This window comes from Antennarius striatus, chromosome 16 (genome assembly GCF_040054535.1).
Source record: "Antennarius striatus isolate MH-2024 chromosome 16, ASM4005453v1, whole genome shotgun sequence".
NCBI classification, from domain to species: Eukaryota; Metazoa; Chordata; class Actinopteri; order Lophiiformes; family Antennariidae; genus Antennarius; species Antennarius striatus.
In genome coordinates, this window is record NC_090791.1 from 19257830 (window position 1) to 19280304 (window position 22475).

Here is a 22475-nt window from a genome sequence, read left to right on the forward strand (position 1 = left end):
ATCAAAACTAAGCTCTGGTTTGTCTGGTCTGAGAAGAGCTTAGGGGACAACAAACATGATAGTTGTATTGAATGAGCAACTCCCCACATAAAAGACGAAGAATAGGAATTATCAAAAGTATTTTCTGAATTGAAAGGGGAATTCCCAGCCTGAAATTAAGAGAGGTAAAACTACTGAATATGGTTCAATGGTGGAAAATATTAAGAAAAGTACAAGAGGTCATTGAGACAGGGACAGAGTAAAAAAACAGACTAAGACATTTCATTATATCAAGTTCTTTGTTTTGTTTTTGGGGTTTTTTCAACTTCAAACTTCATTAAACACATTCCTCTAAGGTTAGAAACTTATTGATTTAGCTTTACATTAGAACAACAGAACAGAAATAATCATTCAGGAGATTTTGCTTCATTGACACCACAAAATAATTTAAATACAGCAGTAAAGAAATTATTTACAGAACAAGTGCAAAAAAGTTGAAGAAGATTCTTTGTGGTAGTGTTAATTCCATTGTGTTCAAAGTTCCACCTGAACCTGGCTAAAAGCACTTTGGAACAAAAAGGGAGAGATTTCGATTCTGGGCTTTCATTCCAAAAAAGCTTTTCACAATGAAATACCGGTGATAGATTTTCAATTTCCCACAACTAAATCAAATGGGGCATCATTAACGACATACTTTCATTTCCTATTATTCCAATGTATAAACAAGGGTAACGAATCAGCATTCCGAGTGATGCATTTAAGCCCAACACGAGGTGGTGTGAGAGCGGGGCAGCCTGAAACAGTTTGGGTTCGAAGCTTTTGTCAGCCTGCACAGAGAACACGTCTACAGCAGTGAATGATGGTCCAACAAGTCATCCCAATGAGACAGAAGGCTGAGTTCTGAATATTAACATCACCTCCTATGATAAACTGGCTTTCCTCTGGGATGGGCTGAACTAAACTCAGTGGAAGGGCCTGACATCTACTCACACACAAGTAATGTAAATGTGTAGGTCAGGTCCAGACAGTGATGGGTGATTAAACGCCATCCCTTTGTTTCTTGCTCCAGCTTGTAACAGTGAGCCACACGTGTCGTAAATGAACTGGAACGATGGACTTAAGATCAAGCACTGTGAGTCAGTGAAGACGGCTCACCTGGTATATTGTGCATAGTTTTTGATTTGAACATTCTGCAAGCAATACAGTAATTAAAATTTAAATAACGTGCACACAAGCACGCTTCAGCATCATCAGCCTCTCCCACGGATGATTATTTCTAACAGCACATCAAAACCGTTACAAATGAAGGAGAGTTGTTTGTGCAGACAAATTATAAAGGTTTACAATCATTAAAAATAAACAAAGGTTGAAAAAAAAATTAAACAAAAAACACAAATAAGCAACCAAACATCTGGCCATCTAATATGGCATCTAGTCAACATTTAAAAGGTAATGTCAGGACGGAAAGCATGTTTTTACCCATACAACACCTTACACTCAGCAGTGATACTGAGTTTCATTTGGAGTCACATGTGAAAGTGAATGGAGTTTAAAATGAATCCTAACTCTTCATAAAGTAAAATATATTCAAGGTGCAAAAAGGCTGCTCCCCCCAAGCAGGACATCCCAAATCAGACACGAGTGCAAATGCAACACACAGCTGCTGACTTCAAAGAAAAGCCCATCTAACCCCAGACTGAACCCCGTGGGGGGGTATTCTGGTTATTCCTGGGAATTCATGGTCAATCAGAGATCAATAAATCAAGATCCTTCTAGTGCAGTTCCGAAAGAAAAGGCAAAAAAATAAAAAAAATTAAACATTCGGAAAGACGTTTAAAGAGCAGACAAGCCCCAAAATGTCAAGGTCCCTGCTTGTGCCCCAATAAGCAAGAACTCCTCTGTTACATGTAATGAATAATATATTTTTTTCTTTCAACAGCTTCTGAACTCACCTTAAATAGGAAAAGTAAACTTTAACAGGGACGGTTTCTGTTTTTTAAATGACGGAAAATAATACAGTGTCTCAGCGGTAGAGCGGGTCGTCCAATAATCACAAGATCAGCGGCTCGATTCCCGCCCCCGCCCAGCCACCTCCAAGTGTGAGCTGACAGTGGGAGGTGTCAGCTCACCTCCCAAGCACTGTCGAGGCACCCTTGAGCAAGGCGCCGTTCCCTTTGCAAGTTGGTCATTAGGGGAGCATCAAAGATGGAGCTGCCCATCACTCGACCTCCCACTTATATTTACTGCATGCTTACAGACCCCGAGTTGTTTCAGGGGCCTGTACACACACATATATGCTTACTAACATACTAAAACCATTAGTGAACATAATTACTTCTCCAAGTGGGATCATTCAACTGTATTAAAATTATTTAAAAAACAAAACACTGACGAAGGTGAATTATCGCTGTCAGTGCGGTGAAGGACAAAAAGATGCTGGGGAGTTACTAGCGGCTATTTAGCTTGAACGAAGCTTCATGAGGGACAACATTTCACAAAGCGGCTTTGAGTAGAACTGTTTTAAATTTCCCAGTTTGGGATAAATAAAGTATACCTATCTATCTGTGTTACAGGAAGTTAAAGAATAAGGTTTGATTCATCTCATCAGCTCCAGTGTGTTTGGATCATTTTAAAATAATTTAACTCTAGTCATCTTCTAGAGTTCAGGCTCGTGTCGACACATTATGATAAAATCTAAGGCCTAAGTTTCCCTGGATTTAACTGGGATTCACTGAAGTGACTATCACAGTGGAGACATGTGGGGGTGGGGTGGCTGTCACTAATCTTTACATTCTTACAGATCCTAAACGATGGCACAAAGTGCTTTTCTGTCTCCCTTTAAACCTGGAGGACTTACATTCTTTTAACATGTGTTATGTAAAGTGGTGCCATGTGGAGACTTTCTTATCTCCCACTTAGCTCCGCCTCCTGGCCTTCAAGCTGCCTCTGCTCGGTGTCCGTCCCCGCCTCCGCCTCTGCAGGCGCCTCTGAGGTCTTCTCCGGTGCAGCATCACTTTGAGAATCCTCCTCAGGCAGAGGTGGGGACGGGTGGGTGATGCTCGTGGTGACACCACCCTCTTGGGGTGTTTCCTCTGCGTGTCCAATGGAACTGGTTTCACTGAAGGAGTCGGAGGCGGCAGCCGAGCGCCGGAACAACCTTTGACCTGGGAGGGAAAAGTAAAGACTGTAAACGACTGTCGGGATGGACGGGACAGGATGTGAGTTTAATTTATACAAACAGATAAAGAGAAGAAACAGATAAAGAAATTAGTACCCGATACTTTTATCAGTAACGCAGACAAGATAAGTTCACCTGAAACAGAGAGAATGCTAATTTATAGACAACAAAAAGAAAAAGCTAAAATGTTTTCTTCTTTGCATGAAATAGTAAAACATGAAACTTGCCTTTTACTTGTGCACACCCTTAAAAAGCTGTCTTTTGTTCGCTTACACTTAAATTGAACTCTAATGGGGCCTCTATTTTATTTTTAATCTGGTTTTTGCTTATTCTAATGAATATAATTGTCCCTGTTTTTAAATCTTTCTTCTTCCTTATTTGAAAGTTGATTTTTGTCTTTTTTAGCACCTTCTAAATTCAATTTCTTTCACATAAAGCAATTTGAGCTTCCTGTCTTGTGCAAAAAAGGTGATCCAAATAAAGTAGGTTTTATTGTAGTCACTGAATGCCGTCGTCGTAGACGCCCCACCTGGTGGTCTCTTCGATAAGGCGGAGGGAGCGTCTTGAAGTGCCGGCCGACCCGGTTGGGCCTTGGTGGAGTATGTCACCTCAGTGGAGTCCAGGGAACCTAATTCAGTATGATTGACAGGTGGTCTTTAACACTACAGGAGTGTATTTAAGTCGTTCACTCAAAAGCCAAAGCGGTGTGTTCCGGTCGACAGACCACGTGGTGACGACGCCTACCTGCAGCCAGGCTGAACGTCCTGCCCTTCACCGAACTCTGAACGGGGGAGAACCAGTTTAAGACGGAGCCGACCAGAGGAAGCTGTCTCATCACCCCCTGGAACACACACACATAAAGCCAAAAACACACAATCAAGGGAGGGGGCATGTCCACACCTGTAATGACTATCTTTTCAGGTTGACTGCTCACACGTGGACATTATAGCGCGTCTCCAGGGATCACTTCCTGCTCTGATGGACATGCAGGTAAATGAATCACTGGGTCATGAGGTTTGAGCACAAATAGAGAAATAAATGACTGGATAGAATCTGATAAATCAACAGGATCCACAGGATTAAGTACAAAAACTGAGGATGCAAGGGGGTCATAGGTAGCGTTTCACAGAACACCTCTCAACTATTCACACAAGAGTTTCACACAAGCAGCGAGTATTATTTACTGTTCACACTTCTCTGACAGAATTCATTCAACTAAATGTTGTCTTTTACACAGTTTGGCGTAAATGGTCAGATCTACTGAAAGTAGGGGTTTGAAAACTGTTTGCATGAGTTAGAATTTGATGAAGCAGTTTAAGAAAGTTTCTCCTGAGTCTCAAATTGTGTGACTTTTGAAGGGAGTGTGGGGGTGTTGTGGTTACGCGCTCTGGGGGGGGTCGTCTGTCTGCAGACAGTCTGCTGCTGGCCTCAGCAGATAAGAGACTGTCAAGAACCAAACAATCACGTGTGAGCTGTTGTGTCTGTCGTCGGGGCTTTTTGTTGTTTCACACACACACACACACACACGCGCACGCACGCGCACGCACGCGCACGCACGCGCACGCACACACACACACACACACACACACACACACACACACACACACACCTCCTCCATGAGTTTCTCTTCATTGGCCTTCTGTAGTTGAAGCTCTGCCTCCAGGATGCCTTTTCTCACCACCTCTGTCATGTTCTCCAGCAGCTGAGCACAACAGGAACACACTGCTTGTTAAATGTTTAACATGTATGTACAAGTGTATATACAGTATATGTATGTATATGTATATACAGGGTGTGATTTGTCATAAAACAGGGGGGGATGTTTTTTTTTAAATCATGAAAAAACAATCAACAGGCCTAATTCTCTTTTACATTAATAGTAAACCCTACGAGGATAAATTCAGAACAGTTCAACATTCTTAATTAATATCAACTTAAAAACACAGGAAACATTTAATTGTGGAAGATGAAGATGATGAAGATGGTGAAGGTGCTCTAATCAGGCTTCGGACACCGTGGATAAAGGAAACATGACAAAAGCATTTAGCCGAATGATAACAGTCTGTAAAATGTCACATTAACACCCCATAGATTCAGGTTTCATGTCATGTTAAAATGACTCATCAAATGTCAGACTTTGCTCCGATGTCAGACTTCATGTGGTCTCTTCTTCTTTCCTGTTCACAGAAATTTTCTCCACATCTCTGTGAACTTGTGAGCAGGAAAGGAACCCACAATGCATTTCTGTTCATGGAGACTGAAGACAATTCATGTCACGTTTAAATTTAGAGCAGCAATATAGACTATAGACGACCTGTAAGGAAACGGGCACCACCTGCTTGTAATGATGAAATTCAGTCAGCAGAGGTAAAGATGCAAAAACCAGAGGGGGAGGGGTCCCATCCCCCAACAAATCACACCCTGTGTTATGTGTATATGCATGGGTAATTGTATGTGTATATTTATTTGTATATGGAAATACACTGTGGAACTAATATATTATCTTATGTATACGTATATTATTTACTCGTCCGTTCTCTTCTATGTCTCTTCCAAAGGCGGCTATCGTCTCCACAAGGGCTGAAACATCCACGTCCTCCGTCACCATACCAACAAAGATACAGTCCTCTTCTGTTCCAAACTCTGGGCCTAGAGAGGGAGAGGTGTGTGTGTGTGGGGGGGGGGGGGGGGCAGGGGGGGAAATTGAGACAAAGAACAAGCCCCATCATCTAGAGGGACAGCTACAGGAGTGGAAACTCAGTGAAACAGGAAGTTGGACGAACCGCTGGAGAAGACGATGTCAGCGTCCAGGTCTTGGAGTTTCTTCAGCAGCTCAGAGTTGATTTTTTTAACTTCCTGCTTCCTCCTGCTCTCACTGCTTCCTTCAGTGTCAGGCTCATACCTGAATAACACAACATCTGTCATGTCATCACACACACACAGCACCAGTGTGTGTGTGTGTGTGTGTGTGTGTGTGTGTGTGGCCTCAATCAGCTCTGTCCACCAGGCATAAAGATATTTTTCTGTGAAACACTGACTGTGGAACCATTCAGCCAAATCAATATCTAAAATGTACCGTCCTACTCAATGTTTAAACACTGCTACAACATATTTCAATGTTTACCACAAATGTTACTCCAGTATTTGAGGATACACCTGCCATGTTATACCAACAGAGTTCAGACTGAATCATTTATGAATTTTTCCCTCCATGGATAAACTTCCCAGACTCTTGTGAAAGAATCCATTAGTTAAAGGAGTTGATGAGTTTGGAAAATGTTCTAAATATGATGAAAGATCATCTATAATGAACTTTAAACTACTTGGGTTGTCTTATAAATTCAGCTGTTATTCATTATGTCTCTCTTTGTCATGTATCTGATTGTTCCAAGATGTCTACTGTACCTAATCACAAGCAGTCACCGCAAATAATCTGTAGATGGATTAAACAGCAGATATGAAGCGACTGACTTGAAGGCGTTTACTCGTGAACGGATCACCTCCCTCCTGGTATTATGGTGTTCAGTAATCCCTCGTTAACACCCGCGAAAAACGAAATTCTGCGACCGAATATTTATTTTGTTATTTACGTATAATTTAAAAGTAAAAAGATGGAGTCAAAGCAATCAGTCTTTAAAACCAGTTTTACCGGAGAGCCCCCAGCCCAGGCCAGCTGAGATCCTCTACGTATAAGAGTGAGGGAGCGTGACGGTGGGTTTCTTCTCTGAAGTCTTGTCTGATGCTCATTGTGGAGCTCATGATCAGCGCCAGCTCTGACAGCGTCTTCACCAGGTCGTCCACATCCTCCTGCTGGGTGCCCAGACCTGCACAGAAGAGACACGGCCGTGGTCAAAGCGGGTTTTAAGACAGACACGGGCGAACAACGGCCCGCGGGCCATGCACTGTTTGAATCCAAACAATATGTGTGTGTGTGTGTGTGTGTGTGTGTGTCTGTACCTGCAGCAGTCAGGAGGGGACTGAAGCGAACACATGCACCCTCGTCTTCAAGCTCCACCACTTCCACCCCACTGGTTGGGAGACGCTGGACCAGCTGTTCAGCCATCTGCAACAGACAATTACAAAGATACCTGTTGGTAAAGTGAATTGTTCAGATCACTGATAACAAAAGTGTTGCCCAGTGGAAAAAAAAGAAGAAGAATAAGACCTCAGACTCCTGGCCCCACTCAAAAGACACTTCAGTGTTTCTGGGCAAACCTTACATGCACATGATAAATATGGGGAATATTTCCGATTTACAAAAAACTTGTGCAATGAAATGCACAGAAATGAAGAGATTTCAACCATCGTAGTGTAAATTTTGCACATACATCCAGACCTTTAATGATTGTTACATAAATACACCAGGCCGGGGGCCGTTTGAAGGACAATACACTCACCCATCTGTTGAAGGCATCAAGCACCTCTTTCTCTCCAGCACAGTAACTTTCCATTGAACCCCCACTGGATGCTGACATCACACAAAGGAAAAAAAACACATTTAAATCTAGAAAACTGTTTATAATCTTTCATACATAATTTATTATATAGTGGCGTTAATCTTACATTAACTCAGTCATTTCTGACCCTAACCTAAATAATCTTTTAGCAGTGAAATTTATTCTGGACATTTAGGAACTGAGTAAGAAGAGGTGAACTTTTCAGAGATTTAAAGAACAATGTGTGTGTGAGTGTGTGTGTGTGTGGGGGGGGGTTACTGTTTCTAACTGAAAATAATCCTTTATTACAGTCGCTTGAGTTAGATTAGACTCTTACCTGCACTTATTTCCTGGGAGAACTTGAACAGTACTACCGGGGAGCTGAATTCATCCTCCACCTGTCGGACACGCAAAGACACCGAGGTGAAAGGATGCTTATGTTTGGAGATTAAACACAGGACCATCACCCCTATTTCTCGCGGCAAGACTGAGGCAGCACTTTAAGGGATCACAGATCCCTCATCGTAGAAAACATCACGTCCACCAAGACACCTTGGCAGGTATCTTTCTACTTCGTCTCATAATGTCTATTCTGTCCAGTCTCTCCTCCGTTGGAAAACATTCTAACAATCAATCACAAAGTGGTGTTACTGAAACAAGAACTTTAGTGTCTGAGGACACAGATGCTTCTACAACCCAACGCTTTCAGGCTGACACTCAAAGAGAAACGGTGCAAAAGCAGACAGGTGTGAAATGTATGCCTTTAGAGGCTCCAAATGTGTGTGAAGTTTTTTTTAAATCATTCTTTCACACACGTTCAGAGGCAGTGGCATAAAAACGAGATCAGATGTAGGAGTGTAAGAAGAGGTAAGATAAACCCTTAATAGTCCCACAGTGGGGACATTTGTATCACATGTTGGTGAGTTGTTTGATTCTTGGATGATATCAAAGGCACCAAATCACAGCGAGTGGGGAGAGTCATTCCCTGAAAAACCTCAAAAGTACCTTGAACGTCCCACAGTGAAGCCCCAGAGACACTGAACCCAAGTCAACCCAAACTGACCAGACCCACACGCACGCACGCACGCACGCACGCACACACACACACACACACACACACACACACACACACACACACACACACACACACACACACACACACACACAGAAAGCACTCACACCTGGAACTGCAGGTTAACACCCAAAGATAACCAGTCCAGTGGTATTTAATACTTAGGAATGAACAAAACGGAAATGTATTCCACTTTTACCAAGTTTAAGTACCACTGAGTGATTCTGATCCCAGTGCTCTGATTGGTCACTGCGTCATCACAATACCAACTCATGTCACATGTCAGTGACTTAGAGGGATGCCAGTGAACAAGCCATTGAGCCAAGTCAGTAATGTGGAGAACAACTTTACCATGAAACACGCTCTGCCGGGCGATATCTCCGTGTGTAACACAGCCTACAAACACAAACGGGTTCGTTTTTGATTTGTTCACGTGTCCACAAAACAACAGGGGTCTACTTTCATTGGGATAGAGCCAGAAAACTTTTGGGAGGGAGGGATGGATGGATGAATGTGTGTATCAACAATGTAGCACAGAAGAAGTAACTTTATTACGTAGCTGACAAAACATTTCCTCAGAGATCAGCGTGACCTATAGGAAACAATGAAGGTGAGGAGGAGCTGACGCTTCCTGCCTCGTTTGACCAGTTAATCTTGTAATGGGATCCAGCTTTGTGCTGCTTCTCTAGTGGTGACCACCGGTTCGGTTAGCGTATCTTTCCCTCTAAAACATTTTCTGACACATTCGAGGTCCAGACCTATCAGCTGATCTCTCATCTCAGGAGTCCAGCTTCTCACATTACTCAATAAATACGATTGAAAATATTGGAAGCATCGGTTTAAATAATCTACAAATTTTTTTTTAAAAAGTACTCATTTCTGTTTTAATGGGTCTAGAATGAATCTGGTGAAGAAGTTCAAAAACATAACGGTAGAAATAATAAATGAATTTGGCTTCTCAGAAACTAAACTTCTGGTGCTCAATCCAGAAGTTATGTTCATTTCCCACTTCTAGAAGAATCAACTGAAACTCTCCAGAATAAACTTGAGGCCACAAGAGAAGGCAGTACTGTTGGTAACTCTATCTCCTGCAAGAAAACTGCTGATATAAGCATTTAATCATTTAACTGCTGTCATTACTGTCACTAACATGAATGGCATGTCAGATCCTTTCTAACTCCAGGATTTGAAACCCTGAACACACTAGTAGGACATTTCAGCCTCCTATACTGAGGGTAAATACACTACTATAGTGACCCTCCACTCTTGGATCGTCTTTGTCACAATGGTCCTAAATGAATGGAGCTCTATGGAGCTGAAGCACCAATGAGGGAAAAAATCAATTTGTAAATGACAAAAACATACATTTGATTTATTTTTGTGGCTTCAATCATTGTGAAATACTTTTATTTAATTAGTTGTGATGTCATGCAACTCAAGCTACTTGGTCATTAAGTGGTCAAAATTTCACTTTTTTTGGAAAAGGCTTGCACTAGACGTTATCCTGTAGTTTTCGATGAGATTATATTTTTTCATACGATATTATTATAAATATTACAGTGAGTTACAGACACTGCTCAGGCAAGACACAAGCCACCAGTCCTACAGCACAGCTCAGTATTGAACACTAGTCTCCAGAGAAAGAGGACAGTATTAGATCCAATTACTCCTGCTGGTTAACCACAATGAGACTATAGGGTGTATTCGAATGACAATCCTTTATTATGCTAACTGTTGACTTAGTTTGATTCTCAGTCTAGTGTGAATCAACATGCTATATTATGGTATACTGATTATACAATAAGAAAAGGACTGTACAGTAGAACCTCAAGACGCAAGTTTAATCCATTCCAGGACTGGGCTCTAAGTCAAACATTTTCCCATTTAAAATAATTAAAATCACTTTAATCCAGCCTTGAAAAAGACCCACCAAAAACCATCTAAACAGATTTTTATCAACCAATTAATTATACATAAGTTACGTAAACAATAATAAAGCATGAAAAGAAACACAAAAGTCATTAATAAACACAAGCTGTGTCTAGACTGGAAGAAATGACATTATTTATGTGAAGTAAACACTTACTGATGTTTTGATGGAGGCCACTGTTTTAAGTTTCTGCAGGAGTTGCTGGCTCTGGAGAGGATAAGACAGAAATATTTAATTCATTACTTTAAAAATCCAAATTAGCAAAAATGTGTTTCTTTCAAAAAAAAATTGAAAAGCTAAAGCAAATAATCCTCCAAGTCTTTCGAAAAATAGTGGCAAATTGAGGAAGTGTCAACACGCGGGGGTCAACGTTCACTGACTCGGAAGCTATTTAGATTTTTTTAATCCTGCGGACGGGATGTGTTGTAATTGTCAGTGTTTGTGCGTTCGTCTGTTAGTCCACTAAATATCTTCGCAAACGTTGCAGATTGAAAAAAGAAACAAAAAGCACATTACTCAGGCAGCAAAGGGGGTGAAAATGAGATGACGACCTTGAGAAAGCTAGGTCAAGGTCAAATTTCAACTTTTGTACACTCAGGAACCGGGAAAGATAGAAAGACAAGGGAGAAGGCCAGTGTGAGTAAGATCATAGATCAAAGGTAGTGAACTGAACTGCCAAGAAACACTTTGAGCAGGTGATTCCTAACTGATTTGTTTCAACATTAGTAATGTTATGAAGTAATTCATGATCACCAGAGCAGCAGCATGTCTGATCTTCTGGACGATTCCGTTGTGACCGAGGCACTGCAGGGAGAGCCAGAGAGGAAGCGCTCGGAGTTTGGACGCCGGCTGGCTGGAGGTCAAACCTGCTGCCAGAGACTGAGACACAAATCAGACACACAACTGAGTGTTTGACAGGAAGCCCAAGACACCGGACTGCTGGACTGACACTAATCTGTACAAAAGTGGCAGGTGGAGGAGAATGGCATTCAGTCTGAACTTAACTCCATCACATTTTCTCAGTTGAATTGTGTGATTAAGACAACATTCACTGCTGAGTGGAGATGTTCACACGAGCTTACCAGCGCTGGGTTTTCATGTCTATAGAGGGTGACCGCAGTTACAGCAGGCAGCCCCAGCCACTGACCTGGGGTCAGGGTCATACTGTCACATCTGGTCCCAGCCTGGGGTTGAAGGAACAGACACACGCGGGTTACAAGAGGGTTTTGTCACCTGTAATACACACTTCAAATGTATTGGAGGGAAATCCTGTTTTCCATAGCAACAAATTTTGTAAAAAGGTCCTAGATGGATGTAAAAAACACTAAAAAACACTTTTGTTTTAGTAAAATAATTAATGTACTGTAGCTCAAAAGGAAGTCTTACTTTTGAGTTTAAGAAACAGCACTGACAAATCCCCACATTAGTTTCTGAATGAATCTTCACCTGGAACAATAACTGTGTCCAGTTTGGACAACAAGAACACGACTAACAACCCATTTACTGTCCATAATTTTGTGAATTAATAGCTATACTGACAAACAGGCCACAAACTTAATGTCACTCTGTGTGTTTAAACTGAAGACATTACCAGGATAGCAGAGGTGACCTGACCCAGCGCCAGGGTTGCCAGGTTGACCCTAGAGAGGAAAACACATGATCAAAAATAAATGTTGACATTAAATATGACACTACTGACAACAGGAACATCAGACTCATTGGTGGTCAGGCCTGAAAGCACAAAGAGGTTCAGAAGACATTTTGTGATGAAATATGTAGTGAATGTCAACAAAATCCGTAATTTCAACATCAATTGTTTTAAAATATGTTACTGCTAAACACATGGATAATAACCTCTAACCAACTAATTATTTTGGTACAACTCCTTTGATCTAACCACATGCTTTGTGAGTGAAATATTTTCATTTACAGGTAAGTTAAAAGAATAGCACAAAGTTTTAATTTACTAACTATAAAACTGAGGTGTAAAACACTGGAATATGTATTTTATCTCAAATGGCTGTGTTCCATTCATCTCAGATGTTATACTACTGTCTAGACAAGCAGACGGTTCAGTCATTTGAGTGGAAGTTGATGTAGATGGAGGTCCATCCACAGACACCCTGAAGATCACATCTGCTTCAGAATAGCAACCCACCCCTCAACATGGAGCCACATGCTGTACTGCTCACAGAGGTCCTTCAGACGAGACAACTTGTCTGTGTGACCTGCTCCAGGGGTGCCTGGGGAAAAAAAATCAAAGCAGAAAAAACATATTTCCAAATTTTGGCATGTATCGAATATTAGAATGTGAAAACCTCAGAACTGTAAGTTCCTTCACCTGCATTGGCAATCAGCAGCAGAGGGAGTTTCCCAGCCTCCATGTCCTCTTTGATAAGTTTCTCCAACAGCGCAACATCCTGGTGATGACAACGAGGACGTGAGTCCAATAAAAACCCTGTAACTATGTCTTCAAACTGTTAAATATTGTTAAATTATTCATTATCCTACCATTTGGTGTTGGGATCCAAAGACAGTGTTGCAGGGAACTGCACACAGACTGGAGAGGGGAAGGCCGAGCTAAAGAGACAAACACCAAAATTAAGTCCGCCTCACAGTTTGATGGTAAAATCTGCAGGACTAATTAAAAATGAACCAGCGATGAGTCACACTTTATAGACTTTCCAACTCTAACAACGGTCATATGATACAGTCATACTAAGACAAGGACATTTCCAATTTAGCTGAAGCTCAAAAAGAACATTCTATGTCAGTGTTGGCAGAGAATTTAATTTCATGCGTTACTCTTCCTCATTCATATCATGTGTGACAGGTGAGAAAACGCTTGTGATTTTCACGCCTAACCTCCACGTTGTGTAAGCATCCGTGTGTTCGTCTTAACACAAGGTGTGGTCAGACACACAGACAAACACAAACTGGTTTGCTGTGGTGTAGTGTTCTTCAGCGGCTTTCAGGATACGTTACTCAGATGGCAAAATACACTTAGGTAGGTGGGGCCACATACAACAGCTACGGAGGGATTGTTCATTAACATTAGATCTAGGAGGAATGGTGTCAGTTCAGCTGCTGTGCCTTGTGCGTAAATGGCACAGAGATGTATCTTGTCTGAAGCTGGTAACATTCAGTCCCTCCAGGAGGTTGCATGTTGAGGTTGGATTCATGACAGTTATTAAATATTTGACATTGCAATTTCCTGGAGGGAGTACTTTCCTCAGGAATGGAGTTATCATTTAACCAGAACGATCCCTTTCACGAACTGATCCTGACCTAGAACACTCACAGGAATGCGTGGCAGCACTGATTTGTTGGTTTTCTCAGCCTGTATAAGTGCTATGAAATGTCTATTGACGTGACTAAGTGCACTACAAAAAAAGTTGATTGATTGATTGATCTTACTCAGTTAACTATGGCAGATTTCTGCCATATTTAATGGCTGGTGGATACATGATAGAGAGGCGTGAACGCAGAGGACCACATACTTGTCCCTCACCAATATGAATGTTTTCATTAAATTACCAGAGATCCAAGTAAAGGAACACTTGGCTTCTAAAGAAAAAGAGGAATATGCTGGTAAAAAATACTTCTGTGTGAGTAAAATGCTTTGTTTTCTGTGAAACCTTGTTATTGATTTATTGTCACTGTGTTATCTTGAGTATCATAATTAAGTTATTTCATCTAAATTAGATACCCCCATATGTCTGTCATTAACAATTTGTAACTGGATTATATGTAATCTACCAGATAAAAACAGTTTTTTCTCATGTAGCAAATTATTTGTCCAGAATTGGATTCAGATCGAGTTCAAGCCCATAAAATCTGAGTAGGTGTTGGAGATCACAATGTCACAACTGTATAAAGGATACACCGACTTCACACTCTTCAGTGGTTTCTCTCCACCAGCCTGCTGCTTGTGTGAACTGAGTCTCAAGCTTTGAATAGAATTACAAAACAGAAGCTTGATTTTCCATGTCTTTACCCTTGCTTCAGTATTAGTGAAGAAGAAGAAGAAGATATACTTTTTATTGATCTCCTCGGGGAAATTAAATTTGTCACTCCGGTGTACATTGTTACATTTTTGTGTTAGTTTTTTCACAGTATGTACAGGCCCCTGAAACAACCACAGCACACAAGGGGGCCTGTAAGCATGCAGTTAGTACACACAATACACAACATCAAGCTGTACATCGGGAGGCAGAGTGACGGGCAGCAGCTTCCTGGAGTGCGACCCAATAGAGCAGCTCGTAGGGGGGACGGCGCCTTACTCAAGGGCGCCTCGGCAGTGGCTGGGAGGTGAGCTGACGCCTCCCACCGTCAATCCCACCCACCGTGATTGCCTCATTTAGACGAAAGAAATTTTCCACGGCCCGTCCCATCAGAGATGGTTAAAGAACTAATCCAGCTGCCATACATCTGATGCATAACATCATGCTTAAGAAGAATTCCAGCCCCGTTTGACCGGCGGCTGAGAGCCGGACACTCCCTTAATGCATCATGGACTTTAGACGACATGTTCACTTATGATGCTGAGTTCTACCCTTCCTACCTGGCTGCACACATGCTGACCCAGTCCCGATCTGCCGGAGGCGCTGTGGTAGATGACTGGCTGTTTGGAGCTCAGGGCGACATAACCCTCAGAGCCATATTCTTCAAAGTGAGTATGAATGACCAACCGACACACTTTTACGAGGCCGTCTCTGTCATCTTCATGGAAATAGGCCGAACCGTTCTCATACCTGGGATAGATGACAGAGGTGTGTTAGCAGTGAGTAACCAGCTGGAGACTTTCAATAAACACCACCCTATTGGTGCTAACACAATGTATGTGTGTAATTTAAAAAAAAAAATCATGCATCCTAATGAAAACAATAAATAATGCGGTTATTCCTGGACCCAAACAGATGTAATGGGGTCTCCCCTGTATGGCTGGACTGAATTAAAGACCAGTAAACTGGAGCCGTGGTCTTCACAACAGGGACATGTTGGACACCAGTCACAGTACAGTACAGTGACAAGCCCACCTGAACAGTCTGCAGAGCCACAGCGTGGCGTCAGACAGAATCCGAGTGGTCAGCTTCCGCAGTCTCTCTCTGTCCAACACCGACATGTAAGCTGCCAGGCTGTGACCCAACAAGGCCATGTGACCCAGATGGCCCACATCCTGCATCCCCCTGCAAAACAAATTCATCATAGTTGGGGAAGGAGAGACAAGACACCGATGTTGACATCAGGAATGGAATCAAATAAAATTTGAAATGATGAAAAACAGTCTATTTTATCTGTAAAAAGTTACAAAAGACAAATAAGTGGTAATGCTTTGCTCTACCACTAAGCAACAGCCATAATTACAATTCGAATAATGTGAGTACAAATATTATGTAATAATATAATGTAAATAGTATGTATTTTGTGTTTGTAATTTTTTCAACTAAATAGAAGTAATCAGGATTGACAGAGAACTTTTTCATAGTCATGACTTCACACCATGAAGAACATTTTGACCCCATTGAAAGGTCAGAGATCAAACACTGAATGTTCCCTCATAAGGATCGAGCTACAAACGCTGGCAGTGCTACTCACTATTTATTACATCATGTTTTTCACAGGTTAGTTCTACTTACTGTTGGCTGGGCTTGTCCTCTTCCTCCTCCTCTTCATGCATGACGTTATGAACTAGACGCAGAATTGTGGCAAAATCCTGACCACTGTAAAGATAATCAATCAGCTTTTATTTATAACGTCAAGCGTATGAAACATTTTCTTCTGCTGTGACAACCACATCTAAAAGTCTTCTGCTGCTTAAGACTCTTGATCAACTAGAATTTATCTGATGGGACTGAAAGCATCACGACCAACTCGGCTGTGTCAGCTGTCATAACCCCTCACAGAACATTGTAACAGTTCTTGCAGTTCAATAAGGTAACATGTGTAGCGTGGTGGAGTAAAATTAACAGTCCGTGCTTCATCATAATGTTTCACCGCTGGAGATGATAGTAACACATTTACATCTGATGACACCACATACAGACGACTGCAGCACGCTTTGAGTCATCATTACAACCTGAGCAGTGCATGTGCCCCCCGCCCCCCCATGTGCTTTTATATTTTTAGTTATTTAGTTTTAATTTATACTTTTATATGAAATGTTAAAAAGATAAGTACAACACACTGCACCCCAAACCCAGGCGGCGATGAGACACATCAAACTCAAGTTCACAGAGAGATGACTGAATTAAAAACAAGAATCAAGGCAGTCACAGACTGCAACATCCCGCGACACCCCTGAGTTCAACATTTTACCCTGACCTACTTGCATAGGTCAAAGATCAAAGCTAGTGCTCCGACCTACCGACCTACCGGACGAACAGATGAATGGACAAACACACAAACGCTGAAAATACAGTACATCACCGCTTTGACGCGGGATGTAAGAAATCAACTAACAAATAAGTAAAAAATGCAAACTATATAACACAAAAAAGAAAACTAAAACATGCACAAAATTGCACCAAAATTAAGTATCAAATAAACACGTTAATTAATAAAGTAAAAATAAGCAAAGTGTTCAAGGTAACCAGTGTGTCCTAAGGGCTTTCATGTCAGGAGCAAGATAATCCAGTAAAGGTGAAAAACTAACCTTTTCACCCTAAAACAGACTGTAATCAGTCATGTTGGAGGTTATTAAAATATTTCTTATATCAAAGGGTAACTTTCTGTCAGTTCTTTGATGATGTAATTTTGTCTGTTTGGGTGTGTGTGTGCATATGTGTGTGTATGTGGGTCTTACTCTCTCTGCAGGGGTCCAGGGATGCTGGCTCTGCTGAAATGCTGTCTCTCTGTTCCTGCCTCCAGCTCTCTGAACAGGTGAACAGCACAAACAACAACCTCACTAATTCCTCTTGTATTTATCAGGGCTTTGAAACAGAATGTTTTGCCAATTGGTTCGTTCTGAATAGAAACAGGTATAACGTTTCTGGTTTTAAGTTCCACACAAGATTTGACTTCCCTGAACTGGTTAGAGCGGGGAAAAAATGTTCCGAATACGTAGTTAAATAGGTTACAACAAAGTTTCAAAGTTTCAAAGCCTCAAAGATTTCAAGTTTCAGGGAACTCTGCTCTGAAAATGTCTGCAACCAACGAGTTAACGTCTAAATCAAACATTTTTTAAGATCAACAGACTGCAGTGTTTACCTGCTTTGAACAAAACGAGATTGGGAGACTGCCTTTTCCTTCACTGCTAGTGACGCGCCTCAATTTCTCTCTACTCACATCACGCATTGAGAAACATGAGGTGAGATATTTTTTAAGAATGAAAAAAAAAAGGTGTTAACCGGTTACTGCTATTTTAAATAACAGATTCTGTTCCAGAACATTAAAAAATATTTAAAAAAATTTTAGTTTCGGTTTCCTTTTTGGCAAAATACAAAAAGTTTTTGGTTTTTGTTTTCATTCCATGAACCAGTTCAAAGCCCTGGTATTTAGTAGCTTTCAATAGACAAAATGTTTCCTTCACTATCAGCATAAACTCAGTTTCTTAGCCTATGGTCATTTCTAAAATAGTCAGCTTAGATGGTTACTGTCTACATCCAATAAACTTTTTTTAGTGTACAAAGTAGAAATCAAAGGAAAACTGCAAACACATACAACATAAAAGCTACATAAAAAACATTGCAATTAAATAAAGACAAAAGACAAAGCATAACTCAGACAAAAGAACATTATATTTCTTGACTTTTCTATAAAATATTATCAAATTCGATAACTTTTCCCGCTTTTCTTGTTTTTTTAAATAGAATAAGCAGTGTCTCCAATGCATTTTTGTGCATTAAAATATAAATTATTTGAAAAATTTTGAGGTTTGCTCACATTTTTAGACACACTGCTGTTATTAAGAACATAATTGCAGGTAGCTTCAGGACTTTTAAATTGGCAATTCTGGTATAAAAACATTCTTATCTTACCTCCGTCCATCTCCCAGGATTCTCATAGCTTCACTGAGATTTCTGTCCACTTCAGCTAGCGTGGAGTCCACCATCTTCTATGTATGTAGGTGTGTGTGTGTGTGTGTGTGTGTGTGTGTGTGTGTGTGTGTTTGTGTGTGTGTGTGTGTATGTTTCTGGGAAAATTAAAGAGAATTCTACATCAATATTTTATAAAAAATCACTTCAAATGCTAACACTCCATGGTTTATCACAAAAACGCAACCTGACAGTAAATTAAGCCATGAAAACCCATACCCACTGGTTCGATTTGTCTTCACAACCGTAGTCTGCATCACTCACAGCAAACACGTTATTGTTGTTATCCACACCCAGTCAAGTCTCTACTGTTGTCCGTGTCAATAACTCTCACCTCCCTTCACATTTAAAAGCTGTCAGCAGCCACAATAGCAACAAAGTTCACTCTTAGTCATAAAACGGTTTTCAATGATTGTCTGAAACTTCAGCAGATGTCACATGACGGGGGATTAAGCTTGTGTATCATTGTACTGATTAAAAACAACAACAACAACATAAAAAACAAGACTTGTTCAGGCTCCAAGGAGAGAACACAGGAAGACATGTGAATGGGTGTGGAAGACACCTGTGTGTTTGCTTTGGCCACTGCAAATGAAAGCTTCATAAAAGCCTGATTACCTCCACCCAAACAGGTACTTCTGATTTGTCTTAGCTCTGAAAGTTTACTCGTTCACTCTTCTGAAGTCAGTAGGATTAACCAGAACTGAATGTTAGCTGTTCACTGATTCCATCCAATGAATGAATGCAGTACAAAGTAGGCACATCTCCAAATATGATTTTAGTATATTTTACTAAAGTAAATTTGTGATGTGGTCTCCAAATTTCAACACATTTTGACATACCTGTGATTAAAAGAGATATTTCAGCCACTTTTTTAAAAAATGTGAAATTATTTCCAAGAGGCAGAATAACCTGAGCATCAGCATCATCCTCCTGTTAGGTAGACTACAACTGTAAACATGATACTTGTTTGACCACCATGAAAAGAAACGTTCAGGTTCAATCTAGCAGACGGTGTGAATGTGTTAACCTCCAAATGCCTATCAGCTTGTTCCTGATTGGCCCTCATCCATCAGCTTGTTCCTGATTGGCTCTCATCTATCAGCTTGTTCCTGATTGGCCCTCATCCATCAGCTTGTTCCTGATTGGCTCTCATCTATCAGCTTGTTCCTGATTGGGACTCATTGTTTTCACTTCACGAGTTTAACAGCAGTAGGAGTAGAGAGAGCATCAGTAGTAGCACTAGTAGTAGTAGTACTACTAGTAGTAATAGTAGCAGTAGCAGTAGTAGTAGTAGTAGTAGTAACAGTAATAGTAGTGGTAGTAATAAGTAATGACAACATCCAGACTTGCTGAGCTCCTCTCTCCTCCTCCTTCTCTCTGACCATCTGTTACTCCTCCTCCTCTCCGATCTCTCTCTCCACATCTCCAATCACACCTTACTAACTCAACTTCTCCCCTGGAGTCTCTGTGCTCTATGTCCTTATAGGTTTTCTCAGGTTCACCCCTCATCCACCCCTCATCAGCTGTGGACCGCCCTCTGTGGACCTTCTCTCCAAGCCCACCAGTACCACCCCTCATCTATCCATTGGCTGGGGTCCTGCTTCCTTTTTTCCTCTGTGCCACCATACAGTCATCCATGCAGCTGTAATTGTGCCTTGACTTACCAACTACTTGATGGGAAACATGTATTGAAGGCAACAACCCCAGTCGTCTAACTATAACCATATTAACACTGACTCTATCAGCCTACCTGCCACTCTCTCCCTGTCTCTCTTTCTCTTACCCTGTCCTTATCTTCATTTGTTTTCTTTTCCACCCACCGGTCAAGGCGGAGGGCCGCCCAAAAGACTCTGGGTCCTGCCCAGAGTTTCTTCCTCAATGAGGGACTTTTTCCCTCCACTGTCGCTAATGCTCTGGAGGGTTCAGTCGGGTTTGTCTGTCTGTTAAAGCTCTTTGAAATGTCTGTTGCCATGATTAAGCACTATATAAATAAAACTTGACTGATTGATTGTAGTAGAAGTAGTAGTAGTAGTAGTAGTAGCAGTAGTAGTAGCAGTAGTGGTAGTAGTATTAGTGACAGTAGTAGAAGTAGTAATAGCAGTAGCAGTAGTAGTAGTTGTAACAGTAACTAGTAGTAGCAGTAGTAGTAGCAGTAGTAACAGTAGTAGTAGTAATAGTAACTAGTAGTAGCAGTAGTTGTAACAGTAGTAGTAGTAGTAGTGAAAGTAGTAGAAGTAGCAATAGTAGTAGTAGTAGTAGTAACAGCAGTAGTAGTAGCAGTAGTAACAGTAGTAGTAGCAGTAGTAGTAACAGTAGTAGCAGTACTACTACTAGTAGTAGTAGTACAAGTAGTAGTAGTAGTAGTAGTACTACTACTACTACTACTAGTAAGAGTAGTAGCAGTAGCAGTGCTAGTAGTAATAGTAGTGGTAGTAGTAGCAGTAGTAGTGGTAGTGCTAGTAGTTATAGCAGTAGTAGTAGTAGTAGCAGTAGTAATAGTAGTAGTAGTAGTAGTAGTATTAGCAGTACTAGCAGTAACAATACAGTATTAGCAGTAGTAGTAGTAACTAGTAGTAACAGTAGTAGCAGTAGTAATAGTAGTAGCAGTAGTAGTATTAGCAGTACTAGTAGTAACAACATTAGCAGTAGTAGTAACAGTTGTATGATCATTATCAGGAGTACTACAGGTATTGCAGTTTCCTGCCGACAGGAAACTTCAGTTTCTCACAGGTGAGCTACTGCTGTGACTGAGACGTGGTCTACTGGGCTGGGACAACAACAACAACAACAACAACAACAACTGATCAAACACGCCTGAGAACCGACGTTTGGTTTCCGGCCAGGACCCGTCCACCGGGGAGCCGTGGGTCCGCTGCCCCGTCACGGAACCACCCGCTCCGCTAGCGGCGGGTTCCCCCCGCGGTTCTCCTTACCTTCACGCAGCTGAGGCTGGAGACCCGGTGAGACCCGGTGACACCCCGTGAGCAGGAAACACCGCAGCGCTCGTTGATAATTTCCTGATTGTGACACGTAGGTGCTGCTCCAAATTCCTCCTATCCTCCACACACTGAACCGGACAGTTTACTTCCTGGTTTGACGTCGTTCCACGTTGGCAGCGCGACGTCACGCTCTGGACTCGGTCAGGTGGTAACTGATGACGTCACCGAATGTTTTCACACTGACATACCAGCGAAAGGAAATTAGACTAGAAGAAGGCATGGACAATTCTCATGCTATTTATTTATTTATTTATTTATTTATTTATTTATTTATTTATTTATTTATTTATATGTCTATTTATTTTCAGGATTTTTGTGACAAAGTTTTGTGACAAATGAAATTTCTTCTAGAATCATTCACAAATACAGTATTTTCCGCATTATAAGGCGCACTGGACTATAAGGCGCACCCTCAATAATTTGTTTGTTTTATAATTTATTTCATATGTAAGGCGCACAGGATTATAAGGCGCACACAATAAAAAATAAATAAAATTTATTTGATAAACCGCAGTGGCTGTAGTTGCGCAATCCGTCCACTAGATAGAGCCACGCTGCTCAGGCAGTCATGATTGTATTCATGACTTCCTGACTACCTTTGAATGGCCCCTGTTGTTATGTCAATAAGCCATTCTGAGCCTCATCAAGGAAACCTGATCACTTGATCACTTTGCCATCTTAGAAAGAAGTCAACACGCATATTAAAAAACCTGACATTAAAAACTGGTTAAATTCATTACGAGTGCAGTCAGTGCAAACAGAGCGGATTATTTCCTGATCTGAAGTTCGAAGCAGATATTTAAGCTCCAGAACAGATGCCCGAGCCACCTCAACTGGCTCCG

At 41.3% G+C, this 22475-nt stretch overlaps 1 protein-coding gene and 1 long non-coding RNA gene across 3 annotated transcripts; one reads left to right on the plus strand and one right to left on the minus strand.

The window, feature by feature from the left end:
• Nucleotides 1–259: 259 nt before the first annotated feature.
• pdxdc1 (pyridoxal-dependent decarboxylase domain containing 1) lies at nucleotides 260–21732 on the minus strand. Of its 2 annotated transcripts, XM_068336787.1 has the most exons (24): nucleotides 21568–21732; nucleotides 18575–18729; nucleotides 17401–17469; nucleotides 16235–16318; nucleotides 15635–15784; nucleotides 15160–15349; nucleotides 13107–13175; nucleotides 12937–13015; nucleotides 12754–12838; nucleotides 12187–12235; nucleotides 11678–11779; nucleotides 11349–11474; nucleotides 10752–10802; nucleotides 9017–9061; nucleotides 7931–7991; nucleotides 7555–7625; nucleotides 7115–7220; nucleotides 6807–6981; nucleotides 5941–6059; nucleotides 5685–5806; nucleotides 4767–4859; nucleotides 3902–3998; nucleotides 3687–3785; nucleotides 260–3143 (listed from the first exon to the last, which is right to left on the minus strand). In XM_068336787.1, exons 2-24 carry the CDS (start codon nucleotides 18646–18648, stop codon nucleotides 2884–2886), a joined length of 2376 nt encoding a protein of 791 aa, XP_068192888.1. In that variant the 5' UTR covers nucleotides 18649–18729; nucleotides 21568–21732; the 3' UTR covers nucleotides 260–2883. The 2 variants fall into 2 exon arrangements, with proteins under 2 accessions (XP_068192888.1, XP_068192889.1); XM_068336788.1 differs by lacking the exon at nucleotides 9017–9061.
• Nucleotides 2999–5831, plus strand: LOC137609634 (uncharacterized). Its single transcript, XR_011038367.1, has 3 exons — nucleotides 2999–3197; nucleotides 3826–4147; nucleotides 5716–5831. It is a non-coding gene; the product is annotated as an uncharacterized lncRNA (long non-coding RNA).
• Nucleotides 21733–22475: the final 743 nt, after the last annotated feature.